Source organism: Taudactylus pleione, unplaced genomic scaffold, assembly GCF_031769625.1.
Source record: "Taudactylus pleione unplaced genomic scaffold, aTauple2 ptg000125l, whole genome shotgun sequence".
Classification (NCBI taxonomy): Eukaryota; Metazoa; Chordata; class Amphibia; order Anura; family Myobatrachidae; genus Taudactylus; species Taudactylus pleione.
Window position 1 is genome coordinate 7273705 of NW_028284527.1, and position 24113 is coordinate 7297817.

The 24113-nt window shown below is 41.5% G+C and overlaps 1 protein-coding gene across 2 annotated transcripts in view; it reads right to left on the minus strand.

Moving 5' to 3' along the window:
• LOC148523927 (chitin synthase chs-2-like) overlaps window positions 1–24113 on the minus strand; it is a 196061-nt gene that overhangs the window by 92030 nt on the left and 79918 nt on the right. For both annotated transcript variants that reach the window (XM_088472539.1, XM_088472538.1), the window contains exons 6-9: window positions 21906–22047; window positions 20642–20842; window positions 9490–9774; window positions 4339–4518 (exon numbers count right to left, since the gene is read on the minus strand). In XM_088472539.1, the coding sequence (XP_088328665.1) occupies window positions 4339–4518; window positions 9490–9774; window positions 20642–20842; window positions 21906–22047 (808 nt within the window). The remainder of the gene's footprint in view (window positions 1–4338; window positions 4519–9489; window positions 9775–20641; window positions 20843–21905; window positions 22048–24113) is intronic.

Below are 24113 nucleotides of genomic sequence, written 5' to 3' on the forward strand. Positions count from 1 at the left end.
AGATTCTGTCCAAACAGGCAGCCTCATGTGAAAAATTGATAATGAGGTTACTGTGCAGGGTCTCACGAAGATGAATGAGAATAACCAAAAATGAGAGTGTTATTAACTAACATGTCTAATGCAACCTGTCATGATGTCAAATCTGGAAGAATTTGTTATGATCCAAAAAAATTTTTTTAGCTCAGGTTGTTTGACTGATCGGTGGAAATATCCGTATCTGACGATACAGCATCCTCAAAGGGTGGCCGGGGAAGATACGTGGGTCCATTCTACTCACTATAGGGAGGTTAACCAACCGGTGGAGATACAAGGCAGAGACAAGGCCGATAACGTGGACCTGTCGATTGCGAGCTTGTGCCGGAAGGATTAAAAAGGTGACGGTGAGATATCTGAGCTAAAGAAATGTGTAGATCAGTGCTTCCAGCAATGGAGTGGTCTGCTGTGGTCATCCTAGTTCTTTTTCTTTCCAGAGTTTTTGTCATGATGATCTGTTTTGGGATACTCAGTGTCTGTGATGGGGGACCGATAAAGGAGATGTGAGCTGATGGCGGAGCTGATGGAGTGGATTCAGGAGGAGTGCAATGCCAATCAGGGGAGTTTCTGACCAATTTTAGTATTGTAATTGTTATGTTATTTGGGAAAAATACTTCCAAAAGTTATGACCCTCACACATGTTGAAATGCTGGGTATAAATAAAAACACACCATCACCATATCTTCACACACAATATGAACACAGAGGCAAGAGAAATATGATACCTGGTGATATGCATAAAGCCGCTCAGTAAATCAGTGAGACAACTGGCTTCCAAGTTTTAGTCGCCCTGGATCCCACCAGGATTGCTAAGGGTACATTAAATTTTAGATATATCCAGGAACTTGCTAAATTAATAGATAATATCACCGAGATGTACGATGACACATTCAGGAACACAGGGAGAGAAATGCAAGCGTACAAGAAAGAACTAGTGCAAAACAGGCTAGTGTTGAATTATTTAACTGCTGTTACTGGAGGGTATTGCGTAACGTTAGCCACCCAATTTGGAGTAAAGTGTTGCACTTATGTCACCAATGATACCAGCGACCCTAAGGAGGTGATAGACCAGAAGATGGATGAGATTCTGCAGCTAAAGTGGGAATTTCGTAAGAACCATAACGCATCAGTGGCTGAAGCAGGGGAAAAGATAGAAGGATGGGTGTCATGGCTGAACCCAGTGAAATGGTTCTCGGGTCTAGGAGAGTGGGTCCAGGAAGTGGTCGCCAGCGTAGGCAAATTCTTGATCCTTATACTGATTGTCATCATAGTAATTGGCATATGCGTCCGGTGTGTTCCTATTGTGTTGAAGTGTGGAAAATGTGAAAACAGAGTAAAACGAAAGAATGAAATTATGATGGTGGTCAGAAATTATAATATGTATACCGAGGTAGATACAGAACTGCATTACAACCCTGAGCTAGGAAGTACCATCATTTAAATTAATAATATTTAGACATGCATAGAAGATATTATTGTAATGTTATTTATAGAACACCTCAGATAATGTATAGTCTCAAATTCCCCTTCAAAACTGCTGTTATAAGACTGGTGCATTCCCACATCTGTCACATGATCTCCCAAGATCCGCGGTGTGCGTATAATAGTAGTTTTATGCCCCCGCCTAGAGACACATTATTGATGGATTAAGAACCACCTTGTGCCATCCCATAATAACACCAAATAATATGTAAATGTAAGCCTAAATTAAATTCTAATAGCAGATTGTTGTTAGCTATCAATGGGTGGACTGTTGATGCTGAATAATTGGCTGAGACAAGTTCAGTTTAAAATTTAATTGCGGCGACGCCATATTGCGAATGGCCGCAAGACTCCATTTTGGAAATGAGATCGCAAGACACCATTTTGTGGCCAGCGTCAATTCAAGTTATAACTCAGGAGCTAAGAACAGATGGCAATGTTTTTGTTAATCTACCAAGGGCAACTGGAAAAACAAGCTTTCTGAGTAAAAGTAAATAAGAATAGACAATGGGTATTTTTACATACAAATTGGGAATCCCTGGATGCAGATAAAGTATAGTTGTGGCAATTGTAATATAATCCAGGAATTGATCTACACAATTGGATTTGTCTGAATCCTAGACAGGATGGCCCCAAACTCCACAGCTTGAGGTGGTAATACATTTGCATTTCACACAAGAGTCTGTGAGAACAAAAGAGGTTTTGTTTTCCTTTGAACACACAACAGGTGGGGGCCTGCTGACAGAGGGCATGTAGAACTACAACCCTCAGCCATCCACACTGCTGGATGTTCACTTCGTGTATGAGAGATTATGCACTTAAATCTCACCCATTAATAACTAGCGTCCTTATACCAAACCCCGAATACCCACACACTACATATTCGCACACAAGGTTCCATTAGCATCAAATTGTATGATTCAAGTTGGTTAAGTTAGTTTAAATGCTAAGAAATAGAGGTTTTTGATAACTAAGGTATTATACATGATAAGCAAGGTGTGTTTGATTTCGTTCTGATGCGTACGCTTTTTACAGCATCCCGGTGTTATCGGTGGAGAGATCGCATCATGCAAACTCAAGTTACGGATCACAGAACTTACAAGCAACAAAATGTTTAGCTGATGGAATGTTACAGGAGGCGTTACCAGAAAGACTCCGACTGTTAGAGGCAGGGAAAGTCTATTTGAAACAACCTGTTAAATGTGCCATAACATATGCTTCTCCTCTGGGAACCAATGATATCAGCAGGAAATTTCCCCTTTGTCCTGCTTTAGTCTGGGGGGAATAAATACATGTGCCCATATACTGGTTGAGGAGTCCATGCTGAAGGTTGTATGTACTAGGGGTCTCTAGTCTGAGGTCTATCTCTGGGTCCGGAGGCGCAAGCGTATGTATACTGTACTTGGGTCTGTATTATTTCCTTTTTACGCCTAAATTATGTATGTATAGATTGCGTGTAACTGACTGTACTTTTACCTGAATAATACTTGTGCGTTGGAACCACAGATTCCACTCCTGTCTTTATTTGCGGTCATACTGCGTACGCAATTAGCGTTGTGTTTAGAGGTTTATAGGAAGGTTTTCAGAAGGTATAGGCAGGGGTATATAGAGGTTCATTTCTAATATTGTTAGTGGCACTGCCTGTGCGATTAGGCGTATGCATACACAAAGTGGCCGCTCGCTAAGATATGGTGGGCGTGCTTATACCTTGGTGAGCGATCGCTTCCCGTGTCGTCACTTTGACAAATTTGCATACGCATTCAGCGAGCTGTTTCCCCCCATCCCTCTCCCTTTTTTCCTCTCACTTATTCGTATACTGTATGCATTAAAAACAATGACATGCCATTATATATATATATATATATATATACATACATACACACAACCTTTTATCATTAAATATCTGTGTCAAATTTCCCGAAAACACACATTTTTTGGAGATATAGCCACAAATATTTAGTATCCTGTAGATGTATTATGGAGGGACTGCAGGGGATATTTCAGATATCTGCTCAGTCCCTCAATTTCCTACAGCAGCTGCAGCCCCCTTTGGTTTCTATGGGGGATGCAATGATGTCAGATTTAACATGCTCCGGCATGTCACAGGGCTGTACGGCTGCACAGAACTTAGCCCAAGAGAGAATTCCATGTCCAAAACTACTAGTTTATTCAATATACATTAGTCAAATACATACAAAATAAAAAAAGAATGAATGTGCCTATGCATTGTCATTCATATTCATAAAATAGATAAAAATAAGGGATCAATGCATAAAGGTTTCCCAATGAGCTTGGGTGTGCTGTATGTTGCATTTATATACTCTACAAAAATTAGACAGTACATGACACATCTGTACATTTATTTTTTTCACTATTCCTATGGAAATGTAATGAAGTGACTTTTCAAGTATTATGCTTTCTAAAGCCGCATACACACTACATGATGTGTGTAGTATGCGGTGATATCATCATCAGCGGGCCTGGCGGGGTGCCGGCATTGGCAAGTGTATATGTACTTGCAGATGCTGACCAGCGATGGATGGCGGTGGGGGGGAGTGGGGCCATGAGGCATTCAGCAGCATGGCATCACTCACGATATCCCCAGATTGGGCTGCATGTACAGCCGACTGGGGTTATCGTAAGGGACCAGCGGGAGCCTGCATCGCTGGTCGTTTCTCGCATACACACTAGCTGATATTGAATGATAACGATATCATTCAAAATATCGGCTAATGTGTACGCGGCTTTACTTTTAATGTTTGGTAAATATGACTTAAAACTGCAGTAGTTTACTGTATGTCATGGGTTAAAAATTTTACTCACCAATAATACATAGGAATGTAGCTGTCATCAAAAATGCATAGCCTACGCTGAGAAATGCAGCAATATTGATTTGGGTGCTGGGTTTTGTCAAATAGCACACTCCTATATAAAGACCAGGAGGAATTATTGCTACCACAATGCTGATGTTGGCACTCCATTGAAAAAGAAATGAGAAGGCACCTGGATTTAGAAACAAATAAAATGTATTTAACAGTACATAGTAATAGGGGCATAAAAAGTTATTTGTTTTCTCCATAGTAACTATATGAAGGGGCCTCCAAAAAGTTTCTGGGAAGGAACACCCTCTGGTCACTTACCTTATCAGTACATCTGTCCATCTCCTCTTGCTGTCTTTGTTAGAGAGGTATGGAACTCTACAGTTCCTCCACTCTAAGCAGTATTAGTTTTGGTGCCCTAGATACTGTACCTATCATTAACCCTAGTGCTGGCCGAGGACAGAGCACTCTTCTACACTGAGCTGCATCATTCAGAGGAGATGGCAGAGAGAAGTACGGCCCACATCAGCTTGGGTAGCAGCTATGGGGACCTGGCAGATGATGTGCCCTTATTGGCCCCTCAAGCATTTATTGTCACTGAGAAGGGTGGGTGGGTACAAAGCGCCCAGGTCCTGACCTCTCTGAAGACCTGGATTTGTCAAGGAAGCACAATCATTAACCCAAGTTAGTGTGGCCACTCCTCCAGTAAGTATGGAATACATATTTACAATGGGTTAGCCAGGCCTCCCTAAGTACCAGGGCCCAGAATTTTACTTGGAGCCTATGGGCCTGATTCAGAGCCGGACGCTCTGACCAGAGCGCTCGCTCTGAATCAGGGCCCACCTCCATGAAAATGGAGCAGCCTCCTGGCCGCTCGCATAGCTGTGGGTGACCACCCACAGCATATGCGAGCGGCCAAAAAGATGGTTGTGATGGTCTTGACCATCGCGACCATCGGACTTGCGACGGAGACCCTGCGGTAGGGTCTTCCTGCCACAAGCCCTGGAGTGATTTTGGCTCTATCAGAGCCAAAATCGCTCCCACTGACATCACTAGTGATGTCAGTGGGGCCGGCTTCAGACGGTAGGCGTTCCCATGGGAACGCCTCCGTCTGGCCGCCACGCCCCCGGCACGCCCACCAAAGGGGGCGTGCTGTCAATCAACCTTCGACAGCACGTCCCCTTTGGTGCGAGACCCGGAGCGACAGCTTGGCTGTCGCAGTCCGGGTCTCGCGCATGCGCACGATGGAGCTCCCTCCGTCGTGCGCATGCGCAGTGGGGAACATCGACCCACTTGCGAGCGTACTGCCGCTCGCGAGTGGGTCTGAATGACCCCCTATGTTAGCAGTTGCCTATGCACAGTAATACACAGAGGCAGCAAGATACACCTATACCTTGGACCAAATTCTGTGAAATATATGTAAAATCTAAAATGTTATTGCTAAAAATACTTGAATAACAGTTAGAGAATATATCCAGCATCAGGGATCTTGAATGGATAAACGTATAAATTGCTAATAAGGGATGTTACCAAATGTATTTTTACTCATCAAAAAAGGTTTCTTGATTACATATAATTATTTAATGGTGCCACCAACTGAGTAAAATACATATACAACAAAAAAGGAGATAAAAAGAGTCTGAATCTTCATGTTACAGTACACTTATGTCCCTTACAGAATAAAGATATAAAACCAACTTTTATTAGGTATGCTAAACCATACACTGATATCACAATTCTCCATATGTATATCAATTAATTGTCAGTGAGTGTAACAAAAAGTCTGTTGGTTTCAAAGCAAGTTAAGTATTAAAATAAAATGAGAATTGTATAGAATAATAAAGAAAGTGATAAGAATTGATGTGCACTGTAGTCTGTGCTAAAAACAGGCTTCTGTGTCAGAAATAGGTACACACTTAATACAACATGTCGTATGATGTAACAAGAGAATTATAAGTTAAAAACATTGGGTGACATGTAATAGGGTGCAAGTTAATGTGTAAGTATGAACTCGCAATTACTCGCTGCGGTTTCGGTGCGAGAATGTTCCACAACTCACACTATGTAAAAGGGTGTGAGACTTCCGGTGCTGATGTAGCTTGCATGGGACACCACGCGACATCTCTAAATCTCACAAATAGAAATGCGAGCTGCTTTGTTTGGAAGAAAGTGATCCATTGGTCCCCAAAAGTCACCTGAGTTGGACGTCACAGGCCCTATATAAATCCCACCTCTGCCATTTTGTCCTTTGATAGGTTTTGAAAGGAAAGAGGGTAGGAGTGGAGGTTTTGTTATTGAGAGAGAGAGAGAGAGAGTTTTGTTTGATATCATCAAGCAAATATGTCATTCAGGTTCTAGTTGAGGGTGAACAGAGGGAGGAGGTGTTTGTTACCCAGCCAGAGGAGAAGGGTGGTCAGGAGCAGGAGCAGCAGGTGGAGGAGGAGGAGGAGGAGGAGGAGGAGGAGGAAGAGACCACTTTTTGTGCCCCTAGGATGAAGCGTACCAGCAGGAACATGTACTTCACCTATGAGGAGAAATGTGCCCAGTCACAACTTACCACCCAGGCATGTAAGAAGGCATAGTGGCAGACTGTCACTGATGCCATCAATGCTGTCTACACCTTCCGACACTGTGTGAACAACGTAAAAAAGTGCTTCAATAAAGTGAAACATGTCTTGAAAGCAAAGATGGTGGAGGAGCTGCATGAAGGTTGGAGAACAGCGGGTGGGCCTGCAGCACCCATTCAATACATGGCATACATGGTTCAATGGAACCCATATTAGAGAATTCGGATTGTCCTCCATCTCAAATCTGTCCTGGTGAGTAGCCAAATATTTTTTTTACATTTTAAATGTACCAGCATATTTCAGTGTAAAGTTAGTGTTAGGCCCTTTAAAAAAAAATACTACTGATTTAATAACACTAAATCTTATCTCAAAATCCATATGACTGTGAAGAATCCTAACAGAGGAAGTAGCACTTGCATATGTGTACAATGTATATGTGTAAAATTTTCACCCTTTATTTACTTATTTCCTTAGCTGCACAACAGAAAAGGCCTTCTATCCAGGCTGCAAAAAGGCATCGTCCACAAAACAACGACAGTGAGGCTGTTGATTCCAAATATGCCACATGACTATAGTGGATGCAAGGGGTGCTATTGATATGGGACTCAGATGGTTAGGGGATCCTGGACCCAGGTTATATAGCTGAATGCCAAATAGCCTGGTAAGCATTTGGGTCTGACCCATTGGCCAGGCAGAATTGTGTGTCATAAATTGTGTGTGTGTGTGTAGTGTGTGTAGTGGATGTTATATTGGTAAGGGGGCACTATAATGTGGCATAATCTAATCTGCTCATTGTAATGGAGAGGACACTATAATGTTACATAATAAGAACTGGGACACTTTAATGTGTGGAAATATGAAAGTAACTATCCCACTTTTATGGGGCTTCAACTTAAGAATAGCAGCAGAAAGGTGTTTTTGAAGAAGCAAACTTCCCATCCAGAAATAAATTTAAAACCATGCTTGTAATGTGCTTAAAACAATAACTTAATGAAGACAATACAGAAAACAACTGTACACAAGCATGGCTATCCACGAGACATGCATTGTTAGGAGGCAAAATTACTAGGGACAGTGTTGTTAATTATTCAAAGTATGAAAACATAACATTATTTACCACTTTTCAGGTCCTTCTCATGCGGCTCCACCAAGACCTGTGGTGATTGACGAATATACTGACCAGTAGGAAATAATCCTCACCCCAGTCGATCCATTGTTGCCGACAAGAAGAAAACAATACAGGCTTTGGCATAGAGCCTGAAGATCAACAGCAGGCCCCACAACAGCCCACAAACACACATCAATCCAGCCCATTTTTGAATAAAATGGCCCAATCCCTGGACAGCTTCCATCAAATCCAGATTCATTTTATGGCCATGCAGATGCAGCAGATGAATTCCATTAGTAGTCAGCTGCGTAATCTTACAAATGTCAAAAGAAAGGCACAGGGCACTAGATCCCAAATGGCCCATAATATGGAATCGGTATGTAATACCATTGGATGTATTGCCAGTAGACTAAATACCAATGCTGGAAGCCCAAACCGTCAGGATCCCAACAGGGACGGGTAAATACCCTAACCCTCTCTTAGTGGTGCCTAACCCTAACCTCCCCCCGGTGATCCCTAATCTCCCCCCAGTGGTGCCTAACCCTAACCCTCCCCAGGGGGGTGCCTAACCCTAAATCCCCCAGGGCGTGCCTAAAACTAACATCTAACAGTCCCAGCTTTCCTTCGTTCAGGATCCCGGGTGTTGGGATTTTGGCGTCTGGCTAAAGATAGGCATCAGCATTTAGACGCCTATCTTTAGTACAGAGTTGGGCTTCCAGCGTCGAAATCCGGACGCTGGTAAATGAACTGCATCCCCATAATATATCCAGCAGGGAACAACATATAGTATTTATACAGAACATGGCAAAGATCCCTCTTTGCCAGACTACCTACTGTATTTCTGACACAGAAGCCTGTATTTAGCACAGACTACACACAGACAAATTAATAAATGATACAAGACAACAGTAAACAACAATTCTAATCACTTTCTTTATTATTCTTCACTATTATCTCTTTATTTTAATAGTTTGCTTACTTTGAGCCCAACAGCGTGTTTTACGTTCAATGACAATTAGTTGATATACTGTACATATGCAGAAATCTGCTATAACTTAACATATAAATTGTTTGATATCAGTGTATGATTCTAGAGCATACCTAATAAAAGTTGGTTTTATATCTTTATTCTGGAAGGGATATGAGTGCACCATGATGAAACTGACTCTTTATATCTCCTTAATTTTTGTTGCTAAAAAACTACACTTAAACATGTAGCACATAATGCACAATCCCCACCAAATGCCATCCTCTGTGGCACTGAATATATCCCCATTTTTAATAATTCTTGGACAAAAGTTATTAAACCTACCCTAAGACATTTGCTGCCACTTAGGTGTATTACCACTTTCATTTTTATATCATAGTTCTGTGCTGAATTTGAAGTGGAATTAATACAATGTGAACAAAAATGCAGGATAATTCCTTATGATAGTAAATTATTAAAAAAAGAAATACAAATAATGAAGTTGTACTGTACCTGCGATCATTAAGCATACTGTAGCTGGACTTAAAATAGAAGATGCCATTGTTAATGTCTGGTATAGGATGTAGACATTAGAAATGGAAGGATTTTTCTTTGCCGTTTCTCTCCCACTGTGCAATAAATCAATGGTGTTTGCCATGGTTGAAGGTCCCCACCTTCTGCGTTGATTATAAAACTCCTGAAACTCCTGGGGTGCATTAGTATAAGCATCAGATGCTGCATTGAATTCCACACGCCAGCCTTGTTGGAGAAGTAATGTACAAAGCCAACGGTCCTCACCTAGTAGCACCAAGGATTGGAAAGCATGAATTACACTTGTAAAAATAAGAAATTTAAATCACAATCATACTGTCACTTACATCTAAAGCATATGTACAGGTTTGGGTACAGGAACCCGGCGGTCAGAATGCCGACAGTCAGAATCCCAACAGCATTAGGTAAGTACCCCTAACTCATATCCTAACTCTCCCCCTAACCCTAACCCACCTTTTCTGTAGCCTAACCCTAACCCCCCCCGCAGCCTAACCCTTCCCTTCCACAGCCTAACCCTAACCCTTTCCCTAGTGCCTAACCCTAACCCTAATATTCACCGACAGGATGTCAGTGGTCAGGATTCTGGCACCGGAACTCCGACTGCTGTTGGAATTCTGCCACCGATATTCTGATCACCGGATCCTGATTTTTTGGATTCCGACTACATCCCTATGTACAGTACTAAGCTATAGTAACCTGATATGATATTGCAATAATTTAATATAGCAATGTATCTATCTCCTGAGTCAGCGTTCCATGTGGTTTAGGGTGATGATATGTTAAATCTAAAAATGACCTTCTTTTTTAAGTTTGATATGATACTGATTGCTTCATGTCTATGTCCAACCTGTCTCCTTGTGGTATATACCTGTGACCAGGTTGGGTACAGGATGCCGGCAGTCAGGATACCAGCAGTCAGAATCTCGATTCCAACATCCTGACAGTGTTAGGATACTGACACCTGTTGGTTGGTTTCCTAACCTTCCTCCTCTCCCTACCCTAACCCTCCCTCCCTGGTGTATGAACCTAACCTCCCCCTTAGTGTCTAAACCTATCCTCCCCCTCCCAATACCCTAAACCTAACCCTCTCCCCTTACTGCCTAACCCTAACTTTCCCACTAGTGCCTAACCCTATTCCCTAAGCTTAACACTTACCCTCCCCCCTAACCCCACTACTTACCTTCTGGATTCCGACAGTCGGGATGTTGGGATTCTGGCGCTGGCATTCTGAGAGCCAGAATACCCACGGTCGGGATTATGGCCGCATCCCCCCTGTGACATTCCTACTATTGTTATCAGTGAACCAACACTAGTATGTACTTGACTATGTTTCAGCTTGATGACTCATGTACTGAATTTGACTTGTTTGACTGCCTGCACTGATATGGGCATGTTTCCCACTCTGACAATGTGTCTAATACAAGATCCCTTACAAAATTAGTGCCCTAATCATGGAGTCTGCCAGGACAGATAGTGTTCATACTGAGTAAGTCATTTCTTTGACTCAAAGCTTGGATTCAAACCTGCCCAAGTTATACAAGTTCTTTAAAATCAGGTTCATATTCTTACTGGCCAGGTCTACAACTATGCACTGAGCTATAGTGAGGGGAGGGTGACTAGTGTGACTAGTGCCGCTGTCCAGTGGTGGACACAATTGTTGATCCACTGCACCTTTTACAGATCCTTGGGATGCACCCAGTGCACATCTTCCTGCTCCCCTGGTGCTTGTTGTGCTATGATGTCACATTTATCAGTAACGACGTGTCCCAGCACATGAAGTCGCTGAGTCCTGATAAAGGACTACACAGATCAAATAATTGATTTGCAACACCAGATTTAAGAATTGTGTGTGTATCCTGCCTCCTGTAATTCTCAGGAAACCCATGTATCTCTCTATCTCACAGCAAAGGAGTAATTTCTACTATGGTATATCACTGTAACTGACCACTAAAGCCGGGTACACACTAGACGATAAACACTTGTACCTGTACCCCCACTGTTGCGTAAATGTGTAACAAGAACTTAGGGGTCTATTTACTAAGCAGTGTTAGGAGACAAAGTGAAATGAGATAAGGTACCAGCCAATATGCTCCTAAGTACCATGTCACAGGCTGTGTTTGAAAAATGGCAGTTGGGAACTGATTGGCTTGTACCTTATCTCCTTTCACTTTGTCTCCTAACACTGCTTAGTAAATAGAACCCTGAGGGAGCTATCTGTACAAGTTTCAGTAAAAAGTTTCCAAAATGAATTAGTCATGCAATTAGATGCTAAGGTTAGTATATCATACATAAAGAAGGTACAGAGAATCTAAAAATTGTATAACAATGCTTAGAATTTTTATTTTTGGAGATACTGTTCGACGTCCGCACTCAGTGGGCTAAATGTAATAGGGTGCGAGTTGTAAAAAAAATGCAACATTAGAGCTAACCTTTTTATTTATAACTCACACATGTAATATGGTGAGAGAACATGGAAACTCAACCAATGAGCGGTTCCCACCATTAACTTCAATGGTGGGTATGCACTCTAGTAACTTAGCGGTTCCCACCACTGAAGTTGCCTCTTCGGCCAATGAACATTCAGCCAATGCATTTCTGTGGGAAATGCAGCAGCTGAGCCATCATTTGCGAAGTACCATCTGTAGAGGTACTTATGTCCGTGGGTCAGCATTTTTTTTTATTTTAAGAAGACCAAGGATGCCTACATGGACCGAAGAGTACCAGAACCAAGGTGTAGGTGAGTTTGTTTTTTTTACCAATCAGAATTCTACTGGACAAAGGGACAGACAGGCGATAGGGACAAGTATACAGTGTGACTGTGAGTGAGTGAATTAGTGAGTTCATGTGTAATAAAATAATAAAAACTTTGGTGTGTGTGTTCCATAATTTTTTTAATATTTATTTTACATGTGAACTAGAGGTAGCAGCAGTCCCTTGCAAAGTGAGTGACAAGTAGTCAGCATTTGGGGGAGGTAACAGGGGGTGATTAGGTAAATGCTGGCGTGTTAGGACCGTTTAAACTTCATTTCATGGGCGAGCATAAATGAGCTATTGCGATCTCCTTTGTAGCATGAGAGCTCTCAGCATGTCAGGAGAGCCGCAGTGTTTGAGGCAGGTCAGAATTATTCAGAAGCTGCATGATTGCCAGATCTGCGTTGATATTCACGTGGTTGCATGTCATTGGATGTATATGAGAAGGCAGCAGTGAGATTCCCTATGTTTGGGTAAACTTTGGAGACATTGGCATATTTTCACAATTGTGGTCCATAAGAGATCGCAGCTGCGATGGCATTTTGCAGATCTGAATCAGGTCCTAAATATATTGCCTTGCTTGTGCCCTGTGATTGGTGTCTTGTTCTTGCACATCAATATAAACATGCCCATTAATATGTACAGGCCTTTCAGTTTTCTCACTAGTTGATAAGGAATTAATTGCTAATATCTGGATATTAAATTACATTTACTGTTACTAGAAAATGGAACCTAAGATTATAAAATAAAATAATTGAATATCTGACATCTGAGGATTTTGTTAAATGCTGGCATTTGAAAGATAATTTACTGAATTTATTTAGTGATTAGATCACATAGGGCTCTATTTACTACAATCCGCATATTGAATGCGGATTGTAGTGTGATATTACCGAGTGAATTCGCATTGCGAATTCAGGTAATATCACAGGGATTTACTATAAATCCCTTGCAGGGACAGAGCTTGCGATAAAGCTCTGTCCCTGCGGATCCCATCCGCACTCTAGTCGTGGTATTTTCGGAAAAAATACCGCGACTAAGAGCACGCGCATGCGCCGACCGACCACCGCTACTATCCCCCCACCGACGCTAAGCCCTGCCCCCCAGCGCTAAGCCCCGCCCCCCGCGATCGCGGACCCCCGCGACCCCCCCCTCCCCCCCCCCGCGACCCCCCCTCCCTTCATTACACTTACCTGCATCCTCCTGGCCTCCGGTGGTCTTCTCCGGGCTTCCCGATCAGGTGATCTCCCATACTGCACTGGGGCCCGATCACCTGATGACCGGGCCCCAGTGCACTGTGGGAGACCAGCTGACCGGAGAGGAGCCATCACCGGAGCCCCGATCACCGGTCCCTGGATTCAGGTAAGTGAAAAAAAAAAATGTTTAATTTTTTTTTTCTTTTTTTTACAGCAATCAGCTTGCGGTCTCTTTAGACCACATAGCTGATTACTGGTACCGGCTCCCGCCTCTGCTCTCCCCGTTAGAGCAGAGTGGGAGCCCGGTAATCGGGGGAGACCCTGGATAACGCCACCTCCAGGTGGCGTTATTATCACAGGGCTTCCCCCGGTATTTTTTTACAATTTATTTTTAGTAACTTGCACACAGATCACATTTCCCATTACAATTATGGGAAATGCGATCTGCTTTACTAAAAATAAGTGATACTGGGGGTTGGAGTAGAATTTTACTAGTTCTACTCCAATTGCCCTGTAATAAATACAGGTGAAACTAAAATAATGTGAAAAGGGTGTGAAAACACCCCTTTTCACTTTATTTTAGTAAAAATAATGTTAATAAATAGAGCCCTGAGTCATGTTAGGCTTTACATGCTGCATTGTTGGGTGTAAAAACTGTGGGGTTCATAAACAATAATGAACTTGTAATTGCTACCACTGACTTAATTTGAATGAAACCTAAATTAATATTCATATAACATGCATATTTAAAATATACTGTATATTGATTAAGTTTTTCACTTTTAGCTGCCATATTTTTCTAAGGAATCCTACAACATGCTCACGTGAAGAAATAAATGCCTATAAGCAACAACTGAGATTGTTGAATTTATGTAAGGTAAATATATTACATAATATACATCACTTTTAAGCCTGATTGCATTAGCTCTATTACATTATCATTATTACAGAGTGCAGTGTACTATTTGCTATAATCAGCTCCAGTGGTTACATTGCTATGTCTATGATAGGCATTCTGTAAGGCAGCAATGGATGGCAACTTATTTAATTTCAGTAAGATATGTGCTGACTGTTAAATTGGCATCAATAGGCAGGTATTCATTAGTAATTAATGAATACCCCAGTATTGAAAACATATGCCAATAAGGATTGTACGATAGGTCTATTTTTTATTTATTATAATAGTTATATTGTATGTTAAAAATAACATGTATTATAGGACATGAGTTTGGAAGGTAAAAAGAGGATAATATGCCAAAAAACAAAATACACAATAAAGATGGATGTCCGCCCATGCATAATGTTAAAGATGTATGTCGTAACTAGAGATGAGCGGGTTAGGTTCCCTGAGAATTACGGGCATCCGAGGCAGATACGAGTCTGCTCGGGTTTTCCCGCCTGACTCGGATCTGAAAACGAGGCAAAACGTCATCATCCCGCTGTCGGAATCTCGTGTGTTTTGGATTCTATAAAGGTCCCGCGATTCGCCGCCATTTTTAATTCTGGCTGTTGAGAGTGAAGAGGTAGGGAGCTGTGCTGTTGTGTTGTGTTATTGTTAGTTGCACGCTGACGCTGTGCATAGGGGCTGGCTACTGTTGTCCATAAGGGCTGGCTGGCTGTTGTCTTCTATAGAGGGGCTGGCTGTTGTCTTCTATAGAGGGGCTGGCTGGCTATTGTTGTGTCCATAGGGGCTGGCTGTCATTGTCCTGTCCATAGGGGCTGGCTGTCATTGTTCTGTCCATAGGGGCTGGCTGGCTGTCATTGTCCTGTCTATAGGGGCTGGCTGGCTGTCATTGTCCTGTCCATAGGGGCTGGCTGGCTGTCGTTGTCCTGTCCATGGGGCCTGGCTGTTGTACTTGTCCTGTCCATAGGGGCTGGCTGGCTGTAGTGTGGTGTTGTCCAGGGGTGCTTTGTCCTTCAGGGGTGCTCTTCACCCATCCCCAGTGTGGAAAATATAAAATAAATTAGTGTTAGCCACACTAGTCTACAGTGCAGGGGTGCTGTGCTGTTGTCTGTTAAGGGGCTTCTGCCTCTTTTCAGGGGTTCACAGTCACACCAGTGTTAAAAAAATAAAAATATATATTTTTTTTGTGTGGCGTGTTAGCCACACCTGTCATCGGCGTAGCTGCGCAGGGGTGCTGTGCTGCTGCCCAAAATAATAAACAATTTTTTTGTGTGCGTGTCAGCCACACCTGGCTGTCACTGACTTTGGCGTAGCTGCGCAGGGGTGCTGTGCTGCTGTCTGTCGAGGGGCTGCTGGCCAAAAAATAAATAAACAATTATTTTTTGTGTGCATGTCAGCCACACCTGACTGTCACTGTCATCGGCGTAGCTGTGCAGGGGTGCTGTGCTGCTGTCTGTCGAGAGGCTGCTGTCCAAGAAATAAGTAAACAATTTTTTTTGTGTGCGTGTCAGCCGCACCTGGCTGTCACTGTCATCGGCGTAGCTGTGCAGGGGTGCTGTGCTGCTGTCTGTCAAGGGGCTGCTGCCTCTTTCAGGGGTTCACCCCCAGTGTGAAAAAAACAATAAATTTTTTTCTGTGTGCATGCTAGCCACACCATCAATGAAAAAATAAAAACATTTTTTTTATTTTTTATTTTTTTTATGTTGATAAATATTTTTATTGCATTTTGGAAACAAAACCAGTAATAAAAAATCTTTTTTCTTTAAAAAAACCAAACATGATTATTGCATGAAAACTTTTAAATTATTGGTTTACAAAAAGTTTTTTTTAATCTTAAACATAGCAGAAATGTTATCCTAACAGCTTATAGAATTATATGCTCTAAAAACTAAAGCTTATATTTACAAACCTATGTAGAGTGGACATCCTAAATTCTAAAACTGTTCTATTCAAAGACATAAACAAAAGCAAAGATTATAAGTCTAGTGTGTTATTATGATGTTAGAATATAGAAGGCCAATAATTGGGTGGACCACACATGGCTGATTGATCAACCATAGCGACTGGATTTGTGTCATAAGGAAGAGGGAAGAGGAGGCTGCAAACTGGGTGTCATATTATACGAGTTGGCCATATGGGGTATGTTGCTGTTAAGGGATCAGGCTGGTTATCAATGGACATAATATTATAGCTGTTGTTATTTGTTTATTTGTTATTTATGCTAGGTTGCCATCTCCTGAAGGGTGTTTACCAACAGACAGAGACTACCTATCAGATCAGGCATAGACACTTCCTGAGGAACAGAGCTCTGCTCTCTGGAGGGAAGCCAAATAGGTGGGAAACCCCTGTTCCAACATCTGAAGCTCTTCTCTCTCCACATCATCTATCTATTATAGATGAAAAAAAATGTCATCGGGGACATCTAGCTCCTCTTTCTGTACCCTGCTCACCTTTTTGTACAGGAAGTCCAGGATGGATGGTTTAGAAGAAAAAGGTCTAGCAACAGATGGGGTTGGTCATTATCAAGACCTGGTCCAACCAGTGGCTGAAGTCTGGGAGGTATTGGTTGGCATGCAAGCAGCAGAATAACAAAGGCCTCCATGTTGTCTGTGCTCACTATTCCGTATTTAAGTTTGTGATACAGGTAGGAATAAAGTTGGCTACAGAACACAGAATCACTGGATTTCTTAGTGCATTCAGGCCAGATACGATCCATGATTCCCAGACAGATTCCAGACAGATGAATCCTTTGCTTGTCATAATCTTTGGTAATTCCTGGCAAAGGTGGGTGTTATAGCCAGACACTTTGAAGGCTGTAACTTTGAACTGCTTTATAGAAAACATGTGAATGAAACTTTCTACACTGCAGAACAAGATGGAGAAACACTTTGAAGTTCAGCACCTAGAGCATCTTTTTTCATGTTCTCTAAGGCCTCTCCTGACTGTGAAGAAAGATTCTCCACACTGTAGTCTTCCATTGTGACTTTTTAATGGTGATTTCAATGTTGTCCACTGGCTGAGATCCATCTCATCTGAGGGCTGGGTTTTTCCCATGCAAATGAGACAATTCACATCCAGAAGGTGACTCTTATGTTTAGCCGTGGTGTCAGTCTCTCTTTTGGCAGCATTTGCACAAGCTTGGTCTTGGAGGCACCATGATGAATCAGACAGATTCTCCAGGGTAAACATCTGATCTGGTGTTGTATCTATTTCTAGTAAACCTTTGTGTGTGAGTTTAGTCATCTGCCGCTTGTGGTGGAGCTCTTTTTCTGCTTTCTAAATGATCTCTAGACACAACGTAAAACTTAAACCTTAAACTGAAATGTTGCATTTAATACTCTGTTCCGCTTGTTCACATATCTAAATAAATAATATGGTTAAGTGGACAGTGGGAACAACGGCAATTTGAAGGCCACTAACTAACTCTGTTTTTTTTTATTGTCCCTGTACAGGTTGGGAAATTACTTTACAGAACAGAAGGTTTGCAAAGGATTATTTAAAGCAATTGTTTATCTATTTTTGGAAAGCACACTTCCTTTTCCTGGTCCCCATCTGGAATGAAAAAAATCCACTCCCAGCAAGCAGGCATGCTGCTCAAGAAAGAATTCCCAAGAAAGACACAACGTAAGACTTAAACCTTAAATCTGAAATGTTGCATTTAATGCTCTGTTCCGCTTGTTCACATATCTGATATGATTAAGTGGACAGTGGGAACAACGGCAGTTTGAAGGCCACTAACTAGCTCTGTTTTTATAATGCCCCTGTACAGATTTGTAAATGCCTTTATAGAAGTTCTGCAAAGGATTATTTAAGTCAATTGTTTTTTGGAAGCCCTCTTCATGGTCCCCTTCTGGGATGAATATCCACTCTTAGCCGCAGAAGCAGGCACAGGATTCTCAAGAAAGACACAACGTAAGGCCTTAAATCAGTGGTAGCCAACCTCAGTCCTCGAGAGCTCACATTTTCCAGATGACCTAGCTGGTGCACAGGTGTATTCATTACTCACCAAAACATTTAGAAAGGTGGAGTTAATTATTATAGTTGTGATTCTGTGAGGAGACCTGGAAAACATGCACTGTTGGTAGCTTTCGAGGACCAGGGTTGGCTACCCCTGCCTTAAATCATAGATCTTATGCTTGTCCACATATCTGTGCTGGTTAAGTGGCACTTTGAGGCCACTAACTAACTATGGGTTTTTTATGTCCTTGTACAGGTTGGGAAATGCCTTTATAGAAGGTTTGCAAAGGATTGTTTAAGTCAATTGTTTATTTGTTTTTGGAAAGCACTCTTCCTGGTCACCTTCTGGGATGAGAAAATCAACTCCCAGCAGCAGCAGCAGCAGACATGCTCACGGATACTTCTGTGGCAAGGACTAATGTGAATGTATCACATTCTTTTTGTAAATGCCTCCTCCCTTCCCCTTCTCCTTCATAAACTTTCTTTGGAATCAAAAAACGAAATTAAATTTATTACCAATCAACCCTCCCTGTCCCTGCCCTGCCTTCAACTGCATACATACTCCAGCTCCCTCAAGCGTCTTTTGAATAATAAAAGTGTTTCCTGATATGCCATGTTTGAAGTTGAACTGTCATGTGTTTGTGCCACCCACTGCTGCAGTCAGCCAGCTATCTTGGTACAAATTTTGGCCCTAAACTAGATGAAAAAAATCAATATTGTGAGCTGTGAGATGGTCAAAATTGACTGGAAATGAGTGTAAATAAATGTTGTTATTGAGGTTAATAATACTGTACGAACAAAAAAGGCCCATTTTATGTGATTTTAGCTGTGTTTATGATTTTTAGTGAAAAAATCCAGATCCAAAACCAAAACCGAAAAACAAAACATGGCGGTGAGGTTTTGGCAAAACCAATCCAGATCAAAAACAAGGGGAGACCCAGATCCAAAACCAAAACTATAACATGAGGGTCAATGCACATCTCTAGCCGTAACCCCATTCATTGACACAGACAGGAGCAAACATGAAAAATGATGGCTAGGCTGGGAAGCCTACTGCCTAATATGTTAGTTGGTGATTACCCACAACTTTGTCGATCAGTTCTGGAAGGTTCAACTTTGAGAGATACCCCCCTCAGGCAACCTTCCTCCTAAAAGCCCAGCCTTGAGTTTTAAAAAAAAGAATGTTTATCCTACTTTATAGGCTTAAAAGAGTTTCTTCCCCCATTGAATTATTTCTCAAAATTTGGATCTAAGGCTGGCGACAGACTGGCAATTTGCAGGTAGAAAAACTTAAGCACTTATGTCCATGGGCACACAATTTCACTTTCATTAACACTGGGGCATACAAGTGGAACAGGAGAGCTGGTAAATTAGCTGCCATAGCCCTGTCCCCCAGCACAGGCAGGAGTGGCCAGTAAAATGGCAGCCAACCCTAAAGGCCAAAGTATTTTGGAAATAGGCATTTAGAAATAAAAAATAAAGAGAAGGAGGGTAGAGACAGCAGCAGTTATGGCCATCAAGCATTGATAGTTACCAACCATCAATGGTTGACTACCAATGACTGATGGTTTTGCCATCGATGGTGGAGATCCAATTGTTCTCTGTCAGTGATGGCTGCCTAGGAACCAAAGTTTGTTTTCTTTTCCTGTTGGTGTGAGCAACACGGTTGTTAGCCCTGCCCCCTAGTGGCCCACTAAGCTCCACCCCTGATTCTGATTGATCCATGGCTCGCCATACCCCCCCCCCTCAAGCAGTGGTGGCCATCAAGAGGTGAAAACCATTAATTGTTCACCATAGCTGGTTTTGTACCATCAACAATGACCACTGATGGCACATTAACTCCTGATGGACATTCCTAGACAGCAGGACAAGATGACAACAACCACAGGGAAGTAAGAATTTAACAGATGACAAATATAGAGAAAGAAAAATATATTTCAGGCAAGAAGAAGAAACAAAAAGGGAGATGATGAAATACAGGCATAAAGAAGCAAAAAAAGAAACATACAATATCAGGCAAAATATTCAATGGATAACAACTAAACAGTAATAGACACAAGTTTTACCTTCCTAAATTACTTTCCAGAAGGCAAGAGCAGGAATAATTGATAGAGATCACTAATATAATCCCCTAAACATGCCTATATCATAGGCTGACATTAATACCTCCTCAACCAAGAAACATATAAAAGGGAAACCACTAACATCCTTGTTGTTTTATTGCTTCTCTGGCTTTTTCCGCTGTATGGCTCAAATATCAATAGTAAATCTTGGCAAAAATACTTAGTGATATATTAATTGGTACCTTGATCATACTGAACATATTCCAAAGCTTCTCTTGCTTTTGTGCAGTACTTTTTCAGTACATTGTTATCCATCAAGGCAGATGCTCTGAATAAACTAAAGCATCCTGGACTGCATAGGACACAACCAAAGACGTGTTCTGAAGATTTCTGCAACCAGTGGCTCACAGCATATTCAAACTTCTGGTACCAGACCATAGGTCCTAAGCAGGGACAAATAATATTTTGGTTTTAAAGATAATTGAAAGTAATTTTATTAATGAGGAAATTTAAAAAAAGCAGAAATAAATGATATATAAATGCATACAGACAAAATAAATACAGTAAGTGAAACTAGACAGATATTATTAAATATGCAAGCTGGTTATGGAGCAGTATAGTGAGGTCAGTTGCCTCCTTTGTGCCAATTAAACAAACTGGTTATCAAATGAATATGACAAACCTAAAGGAAATAAATAGAGGGACCAGACACACTTTCAATCCAAATAGAATTGCTTGATTAATGAAAGTAAATAAATAAATATGCTGTATACAATAACTGTTGACACATAGGGCTATATTTACAAAGCATAAGCTTTTATAAACAGCCACTTCTCGTCAGGCTAGAGCTGAAATTTAAAGCACCACTTGTATTCACTGTAAAGCCATGCACGCTTTACACTGAATGTGATTGCCATTTAGAATTTTCAGTTCCAATCCGTCCTGCAGGTATAATCTTACTTCTCATGTATGAATAAAAATATTAAAAATATATTATAAAATATTCCCATAAACTCATATAATACATGTATGATCAATGAAGAAAATGTTAGCTTCTGACATCATTTGTACCAGCCAATCAAGAGTAACTAGCCAGTGCCGGCAGCCATCTTCATCAACAATGTGTATTTGTACTAGACCTCAGACCATAATTGCTGACCTGTGGGCTGCCCCCTTTGTGGCCAAACGGGATTCGCCTGGGGGAAGGGGTGATGGCCCCGCACCAGCTATACAAAGCTGCAATTACCAGAATTGTGAAGTGGAGGTGGGGCCATGTTGATGACATTCAGTGCAAATCGTGTCATCCTGCCTTCATTCTGAAAGTAGTTGGCTGGTAGGTGGGTGTCTTCTGGGAGCGCCACCTGAGATTCAGGAGCCTCTCAGATTATGCAGGCATGTAGAAATGTCCATATTTTACATTATACAATCACATTATCAGCTCCATAGCCTTCTTGTTTTTAGATTATTTAATAAAAATCTGTGCACTGTGGTTTTCTTATACAGTACCTGTTCCAGTTGGGTGGATTCTTCCACAGGCTGCTCCAACACCAGGATACATTTTCAGACGATCCACCAGAAGCATCAGTGCTGATGGCTGAAAGTCTGTGTCTCCATCCAGCGCCAAAATATAGGTATTTGATTTTGTTTTCTGTTGAGAAATAACTTTACTTGACCATTTGAGTAAAACCATACTTGCCTACAGTACTTTAGAATATTGGGGAGCTCTCCCAGATTATAGACAAGCTGCGACACATGCTGATGGAAAGTTAACAGCCTGTGAGATGCAGGCATCTGTGAGATTCCGGCGAGTGTGTCTGATTTTTTTACAGTGGCAATAGTTTAAAAGGCATAACCAAACAAAGTCAACGGAATCTCGATGATTCATGTATCTCGCAGGCTATTACATTTCCCCTGCTTAGTCTAAACTGCTTCCCTTTGATACAATTCACACAGAAGTAAACTGCTGCACTCAACAGGCTCATTAACATATATTGTATAACATAGTGTTTTAGTGTTATCAAAGTAATTTCATAAATGTGTATGGTCTGCATTTCTCCACTTCCAGGACTTGCCAAGTAGTAATTTCCTAAATGCGTATGGTCTGCATTTCTCCACTTCCAAGACTTGCCAAGTAGTGATTCACTGTTGGGGGGCAGTAATTTAAGAGATGTGTGTGTTTAATCTATAGTATGGAGGGTTCAGAGTTAAAATGAAACAACTCCATATCAATTAATTTTGAGAAAACAGATCTCAAATTTAAACACCTGTAACTGCTTACACATTTGACTTTTAATAGTTTTTACTGCTGGTGAATCAAACAAAACTACTGATGTGTCCTCCTAAAGCATTACGCAACTCGTGAAAATAGCACCAGATACCAGGCAACTTGGTTGAACTAAGCATCTGTCTCATAGATAATGTGCATCCGATTTGCATATATAAAACATCTGGAAGTGACAAAACTACTTTGCTAGATTACACTGTTCAATTAGAGATGTGCGATTCAGTTTATCTGAAATCTGAGCACACCTGAACTGTGGGGTTCCGAGTCGAATCGATTCTCAGCTTGGATCACTTTTGGGGTTTCTGAGTAGAACTATGCACTGGCTCAGGTCTGCTGAAAATTCGGAACTTGGATTTAAAAAACAAATATTTTGTGTTGGATTGCATGTAAATATGCAATTTTATGATGCAAAATTATATATTAGCTACTGCCTTTTATTATCAATTTTAAAGAAATCCAAAACCAAAACATAAAAGAACCAAAAAACACTTGAAGGTGGTTTTGCCAAAACCATAACCATAAATTTGAGGGTGGTTTTACCAAAACCAAAACACAGGGGCCCACGCACATCTCAAGCAAGAAGTGCTACAATGCTGTGGCTTTTTTCCTTTGTGTCTCATCTGTGACCTTGTGCATATTTTATTCCTCTGCGGTTAAAGTCACAGCCCAGTATCTCTAGGACACTGAGTGGTGTTTCGCTGCATCTGCAATGAGAATAAGATGCTAAATTTAGAAAAGTACGGAACGCTACACCTCTCGGAGCGTCTCAGTTACGCTGTATGGTGTAGAGGCGCTAGGGGGTATATTTACTAAAGGTCAATTTAAATCAATTTTGATCATTTAAAATCAATAAAAACTGATCAACATCGATGTTGTGTTTCTTGGGCTAACTCACACATTTACTAATACTTAAATCAAAAATTGTCTGTTGGTAAATGTGTGATTCTTGAAACATGCTTCACAGCCGCATTGCGAACGTACAGCGAATGCATTGTGATTGAGCTTTCTGTGAGGATTCACTTACAATTGACTGACAGGAAAAGACTGTTTTGTGGGTGGTTACAGGGAGTTCTGGCCAAAACTTGTGTGTGTCGGGGGCTTTTCCTGGGCACATACTACCCTGCGTCTGCAATCGTGCATGCAGAAAATAAAGTTCCAGCATCTCAGTAACGGCGGTCATACTGAGTGATCATAGACTCAATCAAGGAATCAATGTTTTCAGGATCTGCGTCCAATGCTGCATTTGTGTACGCAGTTGCGAGCAGCTGTGAGGGCTCCGGTGGGCATCTCAATACAAATTCCGACGGCTGATGAATTAGCATATTTTAGCAATCGCTAATCTGCAAAATTCGCAAATATGTTTACATTAGCGTACAACTCTGAATCAGGCCCCTAGTTCACAATTTCACAGAAACATATGATTAAATATA